This window comes from Cebidichthys violaceus, unplaced genomic scaffold (genome assembly GCF_023349555.1).
Source record: "Cebidichthys violaceus isolate CVI_PGR_0920_01 unplaced genomic scaffold, fCebVio1.0.p SCAF_1, whole genome shotgun sequence".
Lineage (NCBI taxonomy): Eukaryota > Metazoa > Chordata > Actinopteri > Perciformes > Stichaeidae > Cebidichthys > Cebidichthys violaceus.
Window position 1 is genome coordinate 5,531,960 of NW_027176262.1, and position 16,072 is coordinate 5,548,031.

General features: G+C 41.2%; 1 protein-coding gene across 12 annotated transcripts in view; it reads left to right on the forward strand.

The window, feature by feature from the left end:
• Nucleotides 1–11,034: 11,034 nt before the first annotated feature.
• Nucleotides 11,035–16,072, forward strand: part of kirrel3b (kirre like nephrin family adhesion molecule 3b) — a 154,911-nt gene continuing 149,873 nt past the window's right edge. For 11 of the 12 annotated variants that reach the window (XM_068707560.1, XM_068707569.1, XM_068707622.1 and 8 more), the window contains exon 1: nucleotides 11,035–11,520. In XM_068707560.1, the coding sequence (XP_068563661.1) occupies nucleotides 11,400–11,520 (121 nt within the window). In that variant the 5' untranslated portion in view covers nucleotides 11,035–11,399. The remainder of the gene's footprint in view (nucleotides 11,521–16,072) is intronic. The other variant, XM_068707613.1, reaches the window with a different exon arrangement.

Below are 16,072 nucleotides of genomic sequence, written 5' to 3' on the forward strand. Positions count from 1 at the left end.
AATCTATAACCTAGACACTGCTAATCTATCTGACCCAGAATAAGTGTGCCAGAGTGAAAGAGTTACAAAGGTGAAGGCCTCATTGAGAGGACAGGACCCCTGATAGTCAATATGAAGCAATCACCAGGCCCAGCTGTTGGTCGTCTCAGGGAATACAGTGGCTTCAATGTTTAAGCTAAACACTCTTTAAACTACAAGATCTTGATTTCTGTACATGTTGAATACACAAGTTACATTCATGGAAGTTTTGATGTACTATGCTATCTGTTTCCCTTTGACCTGAAGCTGGGCTTAAATGTCCCAGAGCTATTTCTACATGAAGATCAATCCTAGAATAAAAGGGGGCATCTAATGGGCTTTTCTTAAGCACTCATAATTCATTATAAATGATATATGGGGAATTATGAAAATGTCATTATTATTCATATTGTTTTCATATGTTTTGTGTACTGTTGGATGGAATCAGGCATAAATTGATTATGATTTGAGGGGCTGTTGGATTATGATTCCTTTCTGCCACAAGAGATCAATCGCTCTGCAGGCAATTTACTACAGGAAACTATGCAAATGTAAGAAACCATCGGAAAGTTTCCTATATTGTTTGCAACTTTACAGATTCTATAATGATAGCACTATTTTTATTTTTCTCATCTTTGTCCATGCTAGTAGTGGTAGTAGTACACTCAATGTGCAGCCGCTTTCAAACTTCAAAGCTCTTATTGGTCGGATTTAATCTTTGTTGATGCTGTGACTGTGTTAATCATATTTTCAGAGTCAAGGCATTCTCTCCAGTTTGAAGGATGCCCAAGGTTTCTTTGGCAGGTGTGGACAATCCTGTTACCAATGGTGTTCATGTCACACCTTAACCTCTTTTTCCAGAAGATCTATCTTTTGTTTGCAAGCTTCCCAGTATGAGGCTTTTCCGCCAAGGATATTTAAATATAGAGGTGTGAGAAAAGGGCAATCTGTAGCTACCTCTGACTTCATACACCTACATTTGTTTGAAGAAATTAAATTATTCAATTTATGGCCATGTTACGGAGTATACATGTTCATGTTTTATACTGTGAGGATAATTCATTATGTATTAGTGTTGGAAAGAGCAGAATTCTGCTGTTCAACTCAGCAGATATTCATAATTGAAAGGTATGTGGGCGGACAAATAAATAAAAATAAATAAAAACAATTAGTCTCACAAGAACATTGTCAATTGCAGCAGCATACAGTAATCACAGTATAAGTAAACTGTGTGCAGTAGCAGCACTCATACACAGAATGAACGGAACCCAGTGCATTAGTGCACAAAAGCACAACTACTGAGAGCAGCCTCCAGCTGACTTTTGTAACCAGTTGCAATAAAGCATGCTAAAACACTAATATAATGCTTGAACCTTGTTATAAAATATGCAAGAGCTGAGAAAAGGCGATAGTACAATTGCTGGTCTTTAGCCAGGTACTAAGCTGCTCTGAAGGGAGGAAGTTTGCACAGAGAGGGAGGCAGTGGTTAAATTGTAAGTATGAATTTCGTGCTCCTATGAAATGCGATTGATTTCGTCATATAACGAAAAAAGATGTTCTGATATGGTAACAAAGACATTTCTTTTCTTAGTTCTTAGGAAAGGATAGAATCTACGCACAATCAAGAACACACTAACGCACATTTGTGCAAAATAGTTAGTTGTTGTGTTTTCCTGAATTCAACATGTGTATAATGCAGGATTTAAATAGTTATATTATGTTATTATTTATGACATTTTTTATGGAAACCGCTTGTATTAATCACGGTTACAGTGATCAGTCGCTTCTGTCGATCAAAAAGCTTTGGGTAGAATCATTCCTGTAGAAATGCTGTTTAAATAATTTGCGTACAGTAATCAAGTAGGCTATAGCCTTATTATTTATTCTATATACTCTACTGTATTACAGTATATATTTGAATTATACACAGTACAGTATATAGTAATTTGAAAAGCTTTTTAAACAGTCAATAGCTGTCCGTTTCATTACTTTAAATTCATGTAATAAATACACTAATGTCAATTAGGTGTTATGCACTTGAGAAATAAAGAAAAAAACGTTATAATAATCATCCGCTTATCGTGATCAATTTGACCTCGACAATTGTTCTTTATGTAGAACAGATTAGACCACCTTAGGATAACTCGGTGGAAAACCGGTGTTAAATTTAGAAATTCTGGGTTGCAAGATGGAAAACCTTCGCCCCATATTTTATGTTGTTATGTTGGTGCAGGTTAATAACACATACTAGTTTCTGAAACCTGGAAAAGGACATCTATGTATTGGCTTTGAGAAACCCACATTGTCCAAGTTTGCTGTGATCAAATCCGGTTTACTCTTGCATGTAAACATCTCAACTTTGTTTAATTGTCTGCGATGTGCGCTGGTGCATCCTCAACCTTATTCACATAGTAATTTGTCATTAAAAATAAATAATTAACAGTACCAAGCTAACACCAAGATGCCCTGAAGTGACCACTGAGAACTAACAACTGTGTTCTATCATATCTGTGCCAATGTACACAAAAATCTATATTTTCTCTGATGGTATGAGCCTTTACTGTTTCCAGTTACTCAGTGTTATTGTCAGCCTTTAATTGCTGTATTTGACTTTCCGTGCACAGGTGATACATAATGTGTGCATGCCTTGAACACATCCGTACAGCTGCTTAAGAGTTGTGACTTTAGACTTGAATTGTCTCGTACATAATGCATGGCTGCCGAGTGTATACTGTATTGCTTTATCTGTACGCCCATGAGCAATTATTGTGTGAATTTGGGGTTTGATCAGATGGGCCTAACTGGGCTGCACACGTCTAAAATGATCTTGTGTGAGTGGTGTTAATTGATAACACCAAGAGCTTTTGACACCCCCACCAAAAACTGTTGAGGGCAGAGGCCCCCCCACAAAGCAGGCTGGTGTCAGGAACAAATCTTTGCTCTTTAGCAGTGTGTTGGTGTATTGAATTAAGTTGGTGTACACAAGATATAGAATTTTCATTCATAAAAAAATTAAATAAAATACATCTTGTAACTTAACATAGCCGTGCATGGTATTATATGTACATCCACATACTATCTAATCTATAAAGAATGAATGAGTAAATGTCAGTGTGCTATGATCAGGTCAATATTTGATTTGATGTGTTCAATATGGCTCTGTAAGCATCAGTGAAGGACTATTCAAAGAATTCCAAAATGTTAAGAGTAAAAAGTTAAGTATAATGAAATGTAAATAACAGTCCATTCAAGACAACAACACAGTAGCAATTACCACCACAGACCGCCTGATGGATAGTTGAATACAGCAATTTCAAGCAATGTTCTCTGCGTACTGTATCATTTTCATATAGGTTTCACACTTTCTTGAGAGCAATTTGTGTATGATGGTAAAAGCTTGGCTTTGGGCGTCTGGGACGCTCACATTAAGTGGCTCATTCTGCTTTTTCAGTTAAGACCACTGGCAAAACACTTACAGGTTAACCGAATATTATTAATGGGCAGAATCAGCATATATTCTATTACCCCTCCCCCCTATCTTCAAAGAGGGAAGGAAGCCTTCATATATATGTTTTTTTTTTTCTGCATAACATCAGCATTTTACTTATTTTTTTGAAGAAATGGACCATTTCCGTGTTTATGCTATCCCAGTTCAGTGCAACGTATCGTCCACTGGGATGCTTCCCCTCGAGATTTACCTCAAAGCACTTAAAATCTCTTTCTGCAATTAAACAAAAGAAGGAAAAACACTTATTCTGCTTGAGAAAACACGCATTGCCCTGTTTAACAGTTCAAAAAACACACATTTTAAAACACTGAATAGAATATACAGGTGTAAGATAATGTGAGAATTATTGATATTACATGCATTTTCTTTCATTCAAATCCATTTTTCCTGATTGTGATGGAATCCCCCAAGATATAGACACACTGGTCTGAAAATGTGATTGGAATAACATACATAAATTTGTTCCTTGGCTGACATTTTCCCTTTAGCTGATGTATTCACTGCTCTTCCATTGACACACAGAGTGTCCTCTTCAAGCCTGAGGGCAAATCCATAGTTCAACACACTGCTTTTATTTACCACGCAGCAGGTCAGGAAAGAGAAGCAGCGGGGGTAATGCATGCAATGAAGACGTCGATGGACGGTGTGTCAGATGTAAAACAACATGTACACATTTCCCTTTCAAGAAAGGAATTCAGCTTGACTTATGCAGAGCCTTCTGACCCCTAAAGTTTCCTTGAGGTGCATACTGCTGAACATTGCTCTTTACCTATCTCCAAAAGAGCACAGCAAACAAATCTTTGCCACTAGTTTGCATATCATGTAAAAACCTCAATTCCACGGTGCACTGAAGATGCAATTCAAATGTGTGAGTCAAATGACCGGGCCACCCTGCAGCAGTGTAAACTTGACTTAGTCATAGCTAAGCTCCACACTTTAAGTAGGCTGTATATTTGCAATGAAAATAAAAACAAAAAGATTGCTAAGTTTACATGAACAAGATGACATGTTTGCAAAGAAATGCTCTATTGACTTTGATTTGAACAGGATTGCCAGCTGTAACATAGTGGGATTCTTAGCCTACCAGCTCCCAGTTTGTGATCAAAAGCCAACATGTAGTATGCAATGTTGTATTGTTGGTTGTGTCTGGTGGGATGGCATCAACATATCATTAGTTGAACATTGTTTTGAGTTTGATCATGCCCACAATGGTGTTACATTCTGAAATAACCAACCAGCTAAAAAAATATAGTATAATAAAAAGAAAAGACAGAAACGTCTTGGTGCATGGTTGTATTTAGGAATGAGGAGGCTGATTATTATATCTGACATATACATACATTTGTATTCAGCAGCCCCATTCATTTGATGAATAGCTCACAGTGAAGTCCATAGGTTTCTTAGTTGTGTCTTATTTTAGAGCCCTGAAGATCCCTCTGATGTCTTGCTGTGCAACTTGAATTTTACTCGAAGCGTAATTATGTCTTAAGTTTATATAAGCAAAGTCAGCAGAGTGCCATCCCAGGAAGGGCCGGTGATCTCGCATGTAGGTTGGTGAGCACAGTGAAGCAAGCAAGTGATCCTTGAGGTCATGGTCTGGACAACGGTATAAAGGAAATTAGTATAAATGATGTGATAAGGTGGCCACTGTACTTTATTTCTATGTTTATTTTACTATCATTGGCAGCATTGCCATCACTGAGCCAAAAGGCAAGGTCAATCAATACAATCGAGGAATTATTAATTCAAAATATCAACAAAAACGTTCACATTCTTTGCTATATAAAATGCCACCAGCACCATTTTTCTCGGGTTATTGTCTAAAAATGTGCTTTGGATGAAAATGAAATGTCGTCACTGCTCCAACCTCCTTCCAACACCTTGCCATACTGTTTAATTCCATTCATTCAGATCCTCTGCTCTGCCACTTCCCAGAATTGATTAGAATGAGAATCTGAGGCATCAGGGCTAGAGACGAAGCATCTCTGGGGAATTATCTGACTGACAAAGATTGAGTGGATGTCCTTCCTTGAAAGACAACTGGCTGATTTGCTAATTTCAAAATACAAATTGACGGCAACACACACACGTAAAACACATGCACACTGGGACACACACACACATCCACGGACAGCAGTGTTTCAGACATTTCTGTGTCTCAACAGCGGATATGCAGGCCCAAGAGAAATAAACAGACATGTCACTTTCTATTTAGCTCAAAAACAGAGTGCCTGTCCATCATATTAATGTGTCACTTTTTGAGCATGAGGATGAGACTTTGCTTTTCATCTGGTGAGGGAATGGAGAGGAGGCAAAATATTTCACGGATGGCATGTGATAAAAAAAAAAAAAAAAAGGCAAGCAGTACAGCTTCGACACTTCAAAACTATCTTTTCTTCCCCATGGCAACCATATTGTTATGATATAATGTAATAATCACTATACTTTGTTCATTTTTCTCCATGCCAAGCATTATATTTTCCATAAACAATTTAACATTCAGTGCCACGAAGAATTGCTCGTCCTCTGAATTGCATTTTTTCCTCCTGAACTCTTCCTTTCTGATTGATTCTCGATATGTCTTTGGTCATTTTTAAGCCTCAAAAGTTTCAAAGGTCACTTTGTAACCCAACCTAATTAATTAAATTAGTTAGGAGCCCCCCTGTTTTGCTGTGCGTTGCAAGATGTTCTCCTTGAGCTTTGACATACAGGCTTCAGAAAGAAGTGAATAAATATGACGTATTGCCATTTCTCACCGGGAGAGAAACTGCTTGCGACCCTGCGTTATCCTGTGGTGTGTTGACTAATGTGAATACAAATGTCCCCCTGTTCCAACATTGTGGCATACAGTAAGTATTAACATTTAAATAGAGGTGTATTTCTTTGTTACACAGTTTTATTATATGATACAATCTTGGAGGTGTCAAAATCATGTTAATAGAACTGTGGCTTTGAGCCATGTTAAACCCTGTGAAAAAAAGATATGCAGGATGGCTATCTGCAATGGACTATATCTGTGCAAAGCAAGCAGCAGTGAGTCAACTGTTTGTTACATATTCAATGTTTTACTTTTCAGTTGCTCTCACAGGTCAGCAAAGAGGTCATGAAACCTCAACCCTCACCACTATATTTAACATACAAGGAATACTGACTGGACTACTGGACCCCTACTGCTGTTGTATAAGGTTTGCCATTTACACCGAAGGGACACGTTAATGTAGGAAGACACAGCATTTTGTATCTGCCGAATGTGATCAACATTGACGATCACGGCAGCATACCATACAGGACACAAATGCACTTTACTAAGTTAACACACGCGGTGATTTTAATTCCAGTTGATGGGAGATCCAAGATAAGCGATACTCATTTCAAAACGGTTCTGGGGCGACTGTGGCTCAGTGGTAGAGCGGGGTCGTCCTTCAATCAAAGGTTCGGTTCCCGGGCTCCGCTAGTCCATGTCGATGTGTCCTTGGGCAAGTCACTTAACCCCAAATTTCTCCCGTAGGCTGTGCCTGCGGGGTATGAATGGGTATGAATGGGTAGATAGAGTCCTGATGGGCAGGTGGCACCTTGCATGGTAGCCCCTGTCATCGGTGTGTGAATGGGAGCGAATGGGTGAATGACATGTCGTGTTAAAGCGCTTTGAGTGGTCGGAAGACGAGAACAAGTCCATTCACCCATTTGAAATACTGACATGGAGTGTATTAATCACACAGTTATGACACAGTTATCAATATGGAAGGAGATCTTCCTAGTAGATATTCTTATGTGTTCGCATGAGGCACACATAAACTTTGTTAAATTATAAATTCAGGTCAGACCGACCGTGGACGTCCGCAGTTAAGAGTATGGGTGATTTACAGGCAACATAATTAATGTTATATCTTCATATTGTTTAAGCTCACTTTGACTTTCTCCTGTTTAACTGTGGATTATAGTCATAGCTGGTATGAAGAGGCTGTTAAACTCTGTGAAGAGGAGTTCCCTGTCTGCCGAGTCATTTAAGATTATGCCCCCTGTGGGTGCACTGTGGGTTTATCAGTGTATGAGCCCTTTTCTAGACTTCACATCTACTAATGTTTCCCCTCTGCCTGTATAAGGACATTATTATACAAAGCATGTCATTGATGTCATATATATATATTTTTTTGTCTTTTTTTCTTTCCTTTTTTTGACTAGTTGAGTAATCTTGCGTTTGCACTGCTTGCTGTAAATGCCGACGTTGCAGTTATCTGTATGCGTAAATGGTAGAGTGAGAATCAGGCTTCAGCTGACACTTTTTGAGTAAACTCTCCCAACACATTGAAATTAGTCGGATTAGATTTAACCAGTTCATTGTAGGATTTTGATATCATTTTAATATTGATGACCAGATAAACAAGATGACTTCACTACAGCTCATCATCCTTGAATGTGTCCAAATGTTTCAGATATTAAAGTAAAAAAAAAATGTAATCCAGGCTGAGGGTTTATTGTACCAAGTAAGGGATTGTGGGTCGTGGACATAAACATTTGTTTGGCTGTTTACCTCGTTTACCCCTCATTACTCAACCTTCAAGCACATAAGCTGCATTGTTATTCGTTGCCCCTACTCATCATGTTCTTAGGCAGAATGCAAATCTGTTATCCTCTGGTCCGGCCGCAGTGGGGTTGTTTTTGTGTGTAGCTGTTAGTTGCACTGATGAAAAGACCACCTGCCATCCTCTGGCCCTTTGATTAGATTAGGAAGTCAAAGGGGTGGATTAAATTGATATGACGCAGACTTGGCCCCCATGCAGTGCTCACTATGTCTTTATCAGAGCTCTCATCTGAGGCTCTGGGCTTTACTGTACATCTTGTATTAATTGAGGGTATGTCCCTCTAGTCCCGATGTGCATGTCAATCATTTTTTTTTTATGAGAAATAGATTTATGTTTTTTTTTGTTTCTAGATTCTAGGTCCTAGGATGTCTAGAAGGAGGAGCCAGTCAAGGTTGAACTGTGCTGTTTGCTCGTTAAGATGTTACGCCAGTATTTTTAGAGCCTTGATCTGTTCTAGAATATTAAAAAAAGAAAGGTAAGACCTAATATTTGGCTAATCTGTTTTAGAAGAAAAAAATGCAATCAATATGTTAATAATAATAGCAGCAATGGTTATAATAACCACGCTAGCTGTGAGGCTGTTGGCACAACGCATGATACTTTAAGCTAAATGCTAACATCAGCATGCTAACACATTCACAATGCCTTGATGATTAGCACCAAGCAAAAAGTACAACTGAGGCCACTAAAAATGTTTATTTTAGAAGCCTATTTTTTTTAAATTCTCTTCACATCCCGGCAGCAATCAATAAGACAAATGCTGTGACATTCAAAAAACACCCGGTGTCTGTGGCTGTCACAGGCCTATATTATTATCGTTCAATCATTTATTTTGGCTTGCATGAAATTATTGGATGGCCTACCTGCCTTTCTACCTACCTGCCTCAATGTATCCTCATACAACGGTTCTTATGATATCTCACAAAAAGTGAATCCTCACTTTTTGTGCTTTTTACGAAAGCCAGCAACACATGTCAATTTCCGTTCCTCACATGCAAACAGTCTTTTCAAAATGAACTTCCGTCTTCATAGTTAGGTTTAGGGAAAGATTGTCGTTTGGGTTAAAATAACTTCAGAAGCGCTGGTTCTGAAGTACGCAAGTTATGTGACAAATAAATCAGTGTTGACTTCTCATTTCACATGGGGGACATGTAGTAACATACAAAAGGCTTTTGTGAGGTACCAATCATGGAGCATTATTTTACGTAGATATAGCTACGAATGCTGGTTGAGTGCAACTCATTGCACATGACCGGAGTCTTCAATGAGGCTATGCAGACACAACTGTCCTATACTGACAATGCTAGCTTGACAGTTGTGAGTACTAACAACAGCCATGTTCAATGGTAGGTGTTTTCTTACATGTGAGACATGAGGTAGTGGGACATCGTTCTCCTCTCCCCAACGCTCTCTCATGGACTCGTCCTTTCAGCAGTAGTAAGGCAGCAAAGGCAAAGCTGTTACAATTCACAAATCTATGAGCTAAATTTCATGGCAATTAAAAAAAAAAAAGATGTAAAACAAGGAATTGGAAGTCATGGTGGTGCTGGAGAATGGGTTAGAGGTTCACCAAAATCAGTAGGATTCATCTTCTGGGGCACATGCATTTTAAAAAATGATTTAATCTGAACAAATTGTAATCTAGACCAAAGTGGTTCAGATGATAGTCTGACATGGCAATAACTAGAGCCATACAGCTAGCATGGATACAACAATGGAGACTATTTCCCAAAAGTGTTTTAAACGAAGATATAAAAACTACCCAAATATGGAAAGGTCATTAATAATAATTCATAACGATAATTATAATAATAATAATAGTACAACAACAACATTCTGAAAAGTCCCTTATGAAACTGTAAAGTTGCTCTGTATACAATATTACCAACACAAACAATTAAGGACTTGTAGCCATGACAACTGGAGACTTAATTTTCTATTGCTTCAATAATAATAATCATACTATTCATCTGGAGATAACATAATGTATCTCTACCTATTTCAGGGAACACATTTTAATTTGACATACAATTGAATATTAATAAATATTCAAATGGATATGAATAAGTGAATTTGTCTGCATAAAGATTGACATTAAATGGTAACTTTCTTTCCTTGAAGCCCTTTATTGCCCTTGATATACAGTAGAGCGTGGTGCTTTATAGTACAAGACATGTAGGGCGCTCTTTTATTCGTGGACTGGCCTGGAACATATGCCTCTTTTTAAATAATTAACAACCATAACCAGGAGAACTTGTCAGTAAGCATGCGATGCACTTTAGCATTTTATGATGTTTTGCATCGTGGCTTCTTGAGTGAGTGACTCTAATTCACCCCGATAAAAAAGAAAAAAGGATACTATTTAATACTCCAGCTTTGGTTTTGAATGCTAATGGGGTCTTATCAGTTCTCAGGGATGGCAGCTCACAGTTAAATTCAGTGTCGCCCATAGAATCCAAAAAAGGCAGGGGGTCAAAACAGGGAGGAGGGGGTAACACTACACTTTTTGTTTTGTGGACGCCTGTGTTATTTGTAGCTATAGAGGCCAAGTCGCTCCCATTCTCATTCTAATTGCGCCCTCTCTGTTTCCCCCACGGCAGCTCTCGTTCCCAGAGTGAGGACCCGAGTCTCTCAGCCTCTCACTCAGCCGCAGCCACCCAGACAGCCAGGCTGAGAGGAAGAGAGAGAGAGAGAGAGAGAGAGAGAGAGAGAGAGAGACGGAGGGAGGGAGGAAAGGAGGAGTCTAGTTGTGGAGCTCCATCCCCTGACTGTGTCTGCTATGTGATGTGAGTGGTGGAGCAAGGGAGAGAGAGAGAGAAAGAGAGAGAGAGAGAGAGAGAGAGAGAGAGAGAGAGAGAGAGAGAGCATGAGAGAGAAGCAAAGGGGGAGGGGGAGGGGGCGGGGGGGGGGCAAGTGAGGGCTGAAGAGACTGAGAATGGATGGGCAAGCGAGAAACCGTGTGAGCGAGAGAGAAAGAGTGAGCGTGTGTGTGTGTGTGTGTGTGTGTGTGTGTGCGCTCAGAGTCAGTAGCGGAGACACAGAAAGTCTACTGGCTCACATCAACAAGAGAGCGTGCGAGGCAGCGCTGACCGCCGACAACTCTGAAGAGTAACACAGACGGGAAGGAGACTCATAGAGAGACAGAGGAGAGGAGGAATCGGCAGAAGAAGAGACGGACTGAAGTGAAGACAGACTACCAGCCTTCCACTGGTAAAAGGAGACACCACTGAGGGACCGTAGCATCCGTCCCCCCCCAAGCAAGCACAGAGGAGCACTGTCTCATCTCGTGCATGTGTTTGTGCCTGCCAACTTCAATTTCACACTCGCCCACTGTTTTTCGTAGGTTTTGCCCTCACCACTCCACAGTCATGATCCCTTGGGTCCTTCTGCTCCTGTGGATCTCCGGACATGGTAAGTTTTCCAGATTAAGTTGCTTATTCATCACATCTCGCGTGCTTGTGACTGCTGTGTGACTTGCTGGCTGGGAACGATGTCTCCAAATTCATCTTGCTGTGATGTCTGAGTTCATCCTACCGTCGTTGTGTTTACACGCTTATGCTATAGCGCTCCTGTGTGCACTGTTAGGTCTGATGCCTAACGAGGAAGGAGGAAATTAGAAGAAAAAAGTGTTTGTGGCTGTCCTGGGGCTGTAAATAGTTGTACGCTGCGCTCTTTCCCATCAGTTCATCGGAGGCTTCAGACCAGACAAGTTAAATACTTCCTATGCAGGCTTTATATTGCTGTCCCACACATTGACGCGCACAAACGGAGCCCTTTAACCCTGGATCAGCTCAGTCAAGCGTTCAGTCCTGAGTCACATTGTTTTGAAATGACAGCCCTTCCCCGTTGAGTCTAACTGCGGGGGGTCTGGGCAAAAGGAAAGAGAGAGAAAAAGTTCACGGCAAAGCGCTTTTGGAAGGCAGACTCATGAGTAAAGCTTGGCAGCTCCAGCCCTTTGGACGGCATCCGCTGTCGTTATTTTTATTCCTAGACAGTCTGTTTGTGGACAGAATGAGGATGGATTAGTTGTTTCCCGAGCTTGCCACCAGGTGGTTGTCTTTGGAAGACAATAGAGGTGGAGTAAAAAGTACAGCAGAACTCTACCTCTGTGGTGTCTGTGAGATTCGGATGAAACGGACACACACGGGGCTGAATCCGACAGTGGGTATTTGTCAGCTCCACAGCGAGCGCCCTGCTTTACGCTCCGCAGGGTTCGGGGGGGGGGGGTCAATGACACAGGGGCCACCTCTTTTTCAAAGCGTGACCCCGTCGCGTCGGACTACATTCTCAGGAAGGCACTGTCTGTGTGTCTATATGTGTGTGTGTGTGTGTGTGTGCGTGTTGAGCTGTGTCCCAGAGGGAGTTGTAACCTTTTTCACAGAAAAGGCAAAATCTCCGAATACGAGGTCTCAGTTTGTTGACACGTTGTGTCGAAATTTAAAGCTCAAAGTCGCTAACACGACAACAAAAAACACAAGAACGTGTTCTACGGCATTGAACCGTTGATGTTTATTTAAAGCCTGTCACATTTAAATACATAAAATAAAAGACCACTCATCAAATAGAACAATTTGCTGTGATTCTACTCCCCCGCTGGCTCATTTTTCATGAAGAAACGAGAATAAATTGATAATATCAGCACCGACTAATTTGAAAAAGACTGGAGTGATGCCGCTTCTATTTCTCCCTTTGCTTCTCCCGTGCTTTAACGGGTGTAGGTCTCTTCCAGAGATGGTGTCAGCTGTATTATCTGTTTTCTTTATGACTTCTTTATGGCTGTGCGTGACCTGGGACAGTTGCACGAGCTGTCCACCCAGAGATTGGACAGAGTCAAGGCGATGGACGCTTTCCCCTCTAGGTCGCGGCCTTCGTTACGGGGCAGTTATAGTACGTCAGACGCGGTGTTGAGGCTGTAAGCGTTACTGATGGGGCTGCTTTGCTGTATTCTCTCCCTCTTCTTTCATTGTCAAGTATTTCTGTACCATCTGTGCGTACTGTGACGCAGATATACATGATCAGTCATTAGTCTCTTCTCCTACACTCTGTTCAGCATCTGTTGAGTTTTTCTATCCACAACTTACTTCGGCTGCATTGCACTGCTTTTTTTCCCCATTTTTTGCAAGTTTACTCCTTGTATCACGTCCTAGTTATATTATACATAAAAACCACAGAGGGGGTTTGATTTATTGCCATGCACACATTGTTTCTGACTTTTATTCTGTGACAATCACATTTCCATTCACATGCCATCACAGGCTTAGCCCGGGTTGTAGGAGAACCGAACACCATATCTGCGGCAGCAGCAGCTGGAATGAGGCGACTGCTGCAACTGGAATGAGAAGGGATTGCTGTGTATTTCAGCACAGTGGGTTATTACCATAAAATAAAACACTTCTTTCCCCGCCAGGTAAACAGGGGATAACACTCTATGCGTGCCTCCGAGGAGTAAAAAAAAAAAAGTGCTTCCCTGTAGCTTACTGTCGTTGAACAAATTACGGGTCTGTTTATGTGCCGAGTCGGAGTCAGCAAAAAAGCTGCAGAAAACAATTTCATTTTTATGAACAGGGGGACGGAGGGGAGTTGCGGCCATAGCAGTCATATACTTAGACGCAGTTATCCTGCGAGAGCGCCAGAAAGACGGGGAGAAATGAGAGAATGAGCAAGAGAGAAGAGTCGGCCCGTATGCAGAGGCACTGGGCACTTTTCCTCCCTCAACTTTGGTGTGGAGCAAGAAAAAAAAAAAAAGAGAGAGAGAGAGAGAGAGGGAGACTTAGCAGGAGGAAAGTTGCTGCGAGACGCTCCCGACTGCGCTGTTACCTCATCGAGGGCACCTTTTCTTTCGCTGTCACCTCTCCTGCCAGTGACAGATGACACAGCAGCAGTCAGGAGGATCTGGGAGACTCCTGGAACACATTCACCTCAGGCCAAACTTATCCAGGACCTCGTCCATCTCCTCGCACCACCTCTCACCCATTTTTCCCCTTCGATCCAATCAATTTTTTTTTTTTTTTCTTCATTCTTTTGCCCTGCGATGCACTGTGACTGAGAACCCAAGCCTCTGTCGCGGGTGGGGGGAAAGGGTAATTTATGTGAGAGCATGATGTCCCGGTGGAGGAGGGGCAGTTTAAGAATAGTCTTGTCCTGGATGTGCCAGGCTCTGAAGAAAATGTGCTTGAGAAAAATCACACATTGTCATTGTTAAGTGTATGGGCTCAGTTCTTCTCTCCCTCCGCCTCTTTTCCTCTGCGTCTCTCTTTTCTCTGTGCTTTTCTTCTCTGAATGACACCTTGTGAAATTTATATGGAAACTGTCTCGGCCACTTGCTTTTTGGTCCACTGTCTCAGGGAAATTGAATCTTGACTATTCCTCGACTCGAGGTTTGCCCACTAGGGGCAGTGCTGCTGCACAGGAATGAAATCCCAATCTTCCTCCAAATCTCGCCCAATCGCCTTCATTAAATCCCAGCCCTTCGTGTCAGAAACCCCGATTTCACCACCCAGCCAGACTAAGCTGTTTCTTAGTCCTGGAAAGCATGTCTTAGCACCCCCAACAGCCCCAATTTCATTTACTGCTGTCTATTAACTGCTGACTGACGACTCTAAATCCGCTTTTCATGGGCGCCAGGCTTTGATACATATTTCTCAACCAAAGTATAATTAAATGTCTTTCCAATGTCATGTCTGGATGTGTGGATTTTTTATAGACGGAGAAATCATCCTCACTTCTCCAAAGGGAAAGAAAAAAGAGATACGGCCCATTACGTTGCACAACACTACTCAAACATAAATACCAATTTTCTGCCTCATTATTATGAATAGTTATTTGTAAGCAGGGCACACTGCAGTTTTATGGACAGATTATGACCATGATGACTCAGAGGTATTCAATTGATTTATCCCCATTCTATCAGAATGATAAAACCAATATACATTTTCCTGCATGTCGTCATAAACCATGAGTCATATTTCCAGCTCGAGTAAGATGACTTAAAACTTAGAACACAGACTAAATAATATGTCTGTATTCAGACAGGAGTCTGGTACAAGCCTGGTAAGAAACACGGACGTGTCCTTTCCTGTTTGTATGACTTGCCCTCACCATACATGGCAGTTGGTATAAGTAATGCTAATCCTGTCTGGATTATGCCATACAAACACCGTGAGTGACAGATGATGCCATCAGTTTGTGATGGGTTCCCAGTGGCATGCAGTTTGTTTTCTTGTTTGTGCTTCATGTCCCATCAAGGCTAGCCCGCTTAAGTCACCTCAGCCGCTGTGACCCCTGCTCATTTCTGTGCCACGATAGATTAAGCCCCCTGTAATCCCTCTGAGCCGAGTGCCCTGTTGGATATTTATGGTAATAAGTAAACATATGAATAAATAATCTAAGAGGCTGCTGCTGGACAGCTGGAACTTGTAAGTCCCCCAATGTTTGGCAGTGGTTGTCGCAAAACAACGAGATATGCTGTTTTCAAGAAAAGTCAGTTTTTGGCTAAGACTTTATCTAACGCTATAAATATATCAAAACAACAAAGAGATGGGCATGTGTTCATGTAAGAGCGCACCCTTCCAAATCTTTCAGTTGCAGGCAGTGCCAAGTTAAAAATGCAGAATTTGAGTAAGTGTACAGTAGTATATCCGGTGACTGCAGTACTGGATGGAAGCCTCATTTCAGGATTCAGGTCAGCCAGGGAAGGGAATATGATTAGTTTGGAGTGTTCTTGGAAAACCAGGCAATGATCTGCTTCCTCTCTTGCAGCCAGTCAACAAAATCAAGCTGTTTACAGTCGGGCTTCATTATCCATCTAGAAGACTCTCTTACCAGCCCCAACAGTTTTCTTTAGTACCAACCAATCAACCCCCCAAGCGCCTCATCTCCTCTCTCCCTGAGACCCTGCTGCTGGATCTCATTCCTCAGGGATGAATTTATCCAGATTGGAGCACTCAGCAAAAGGGCATTATCC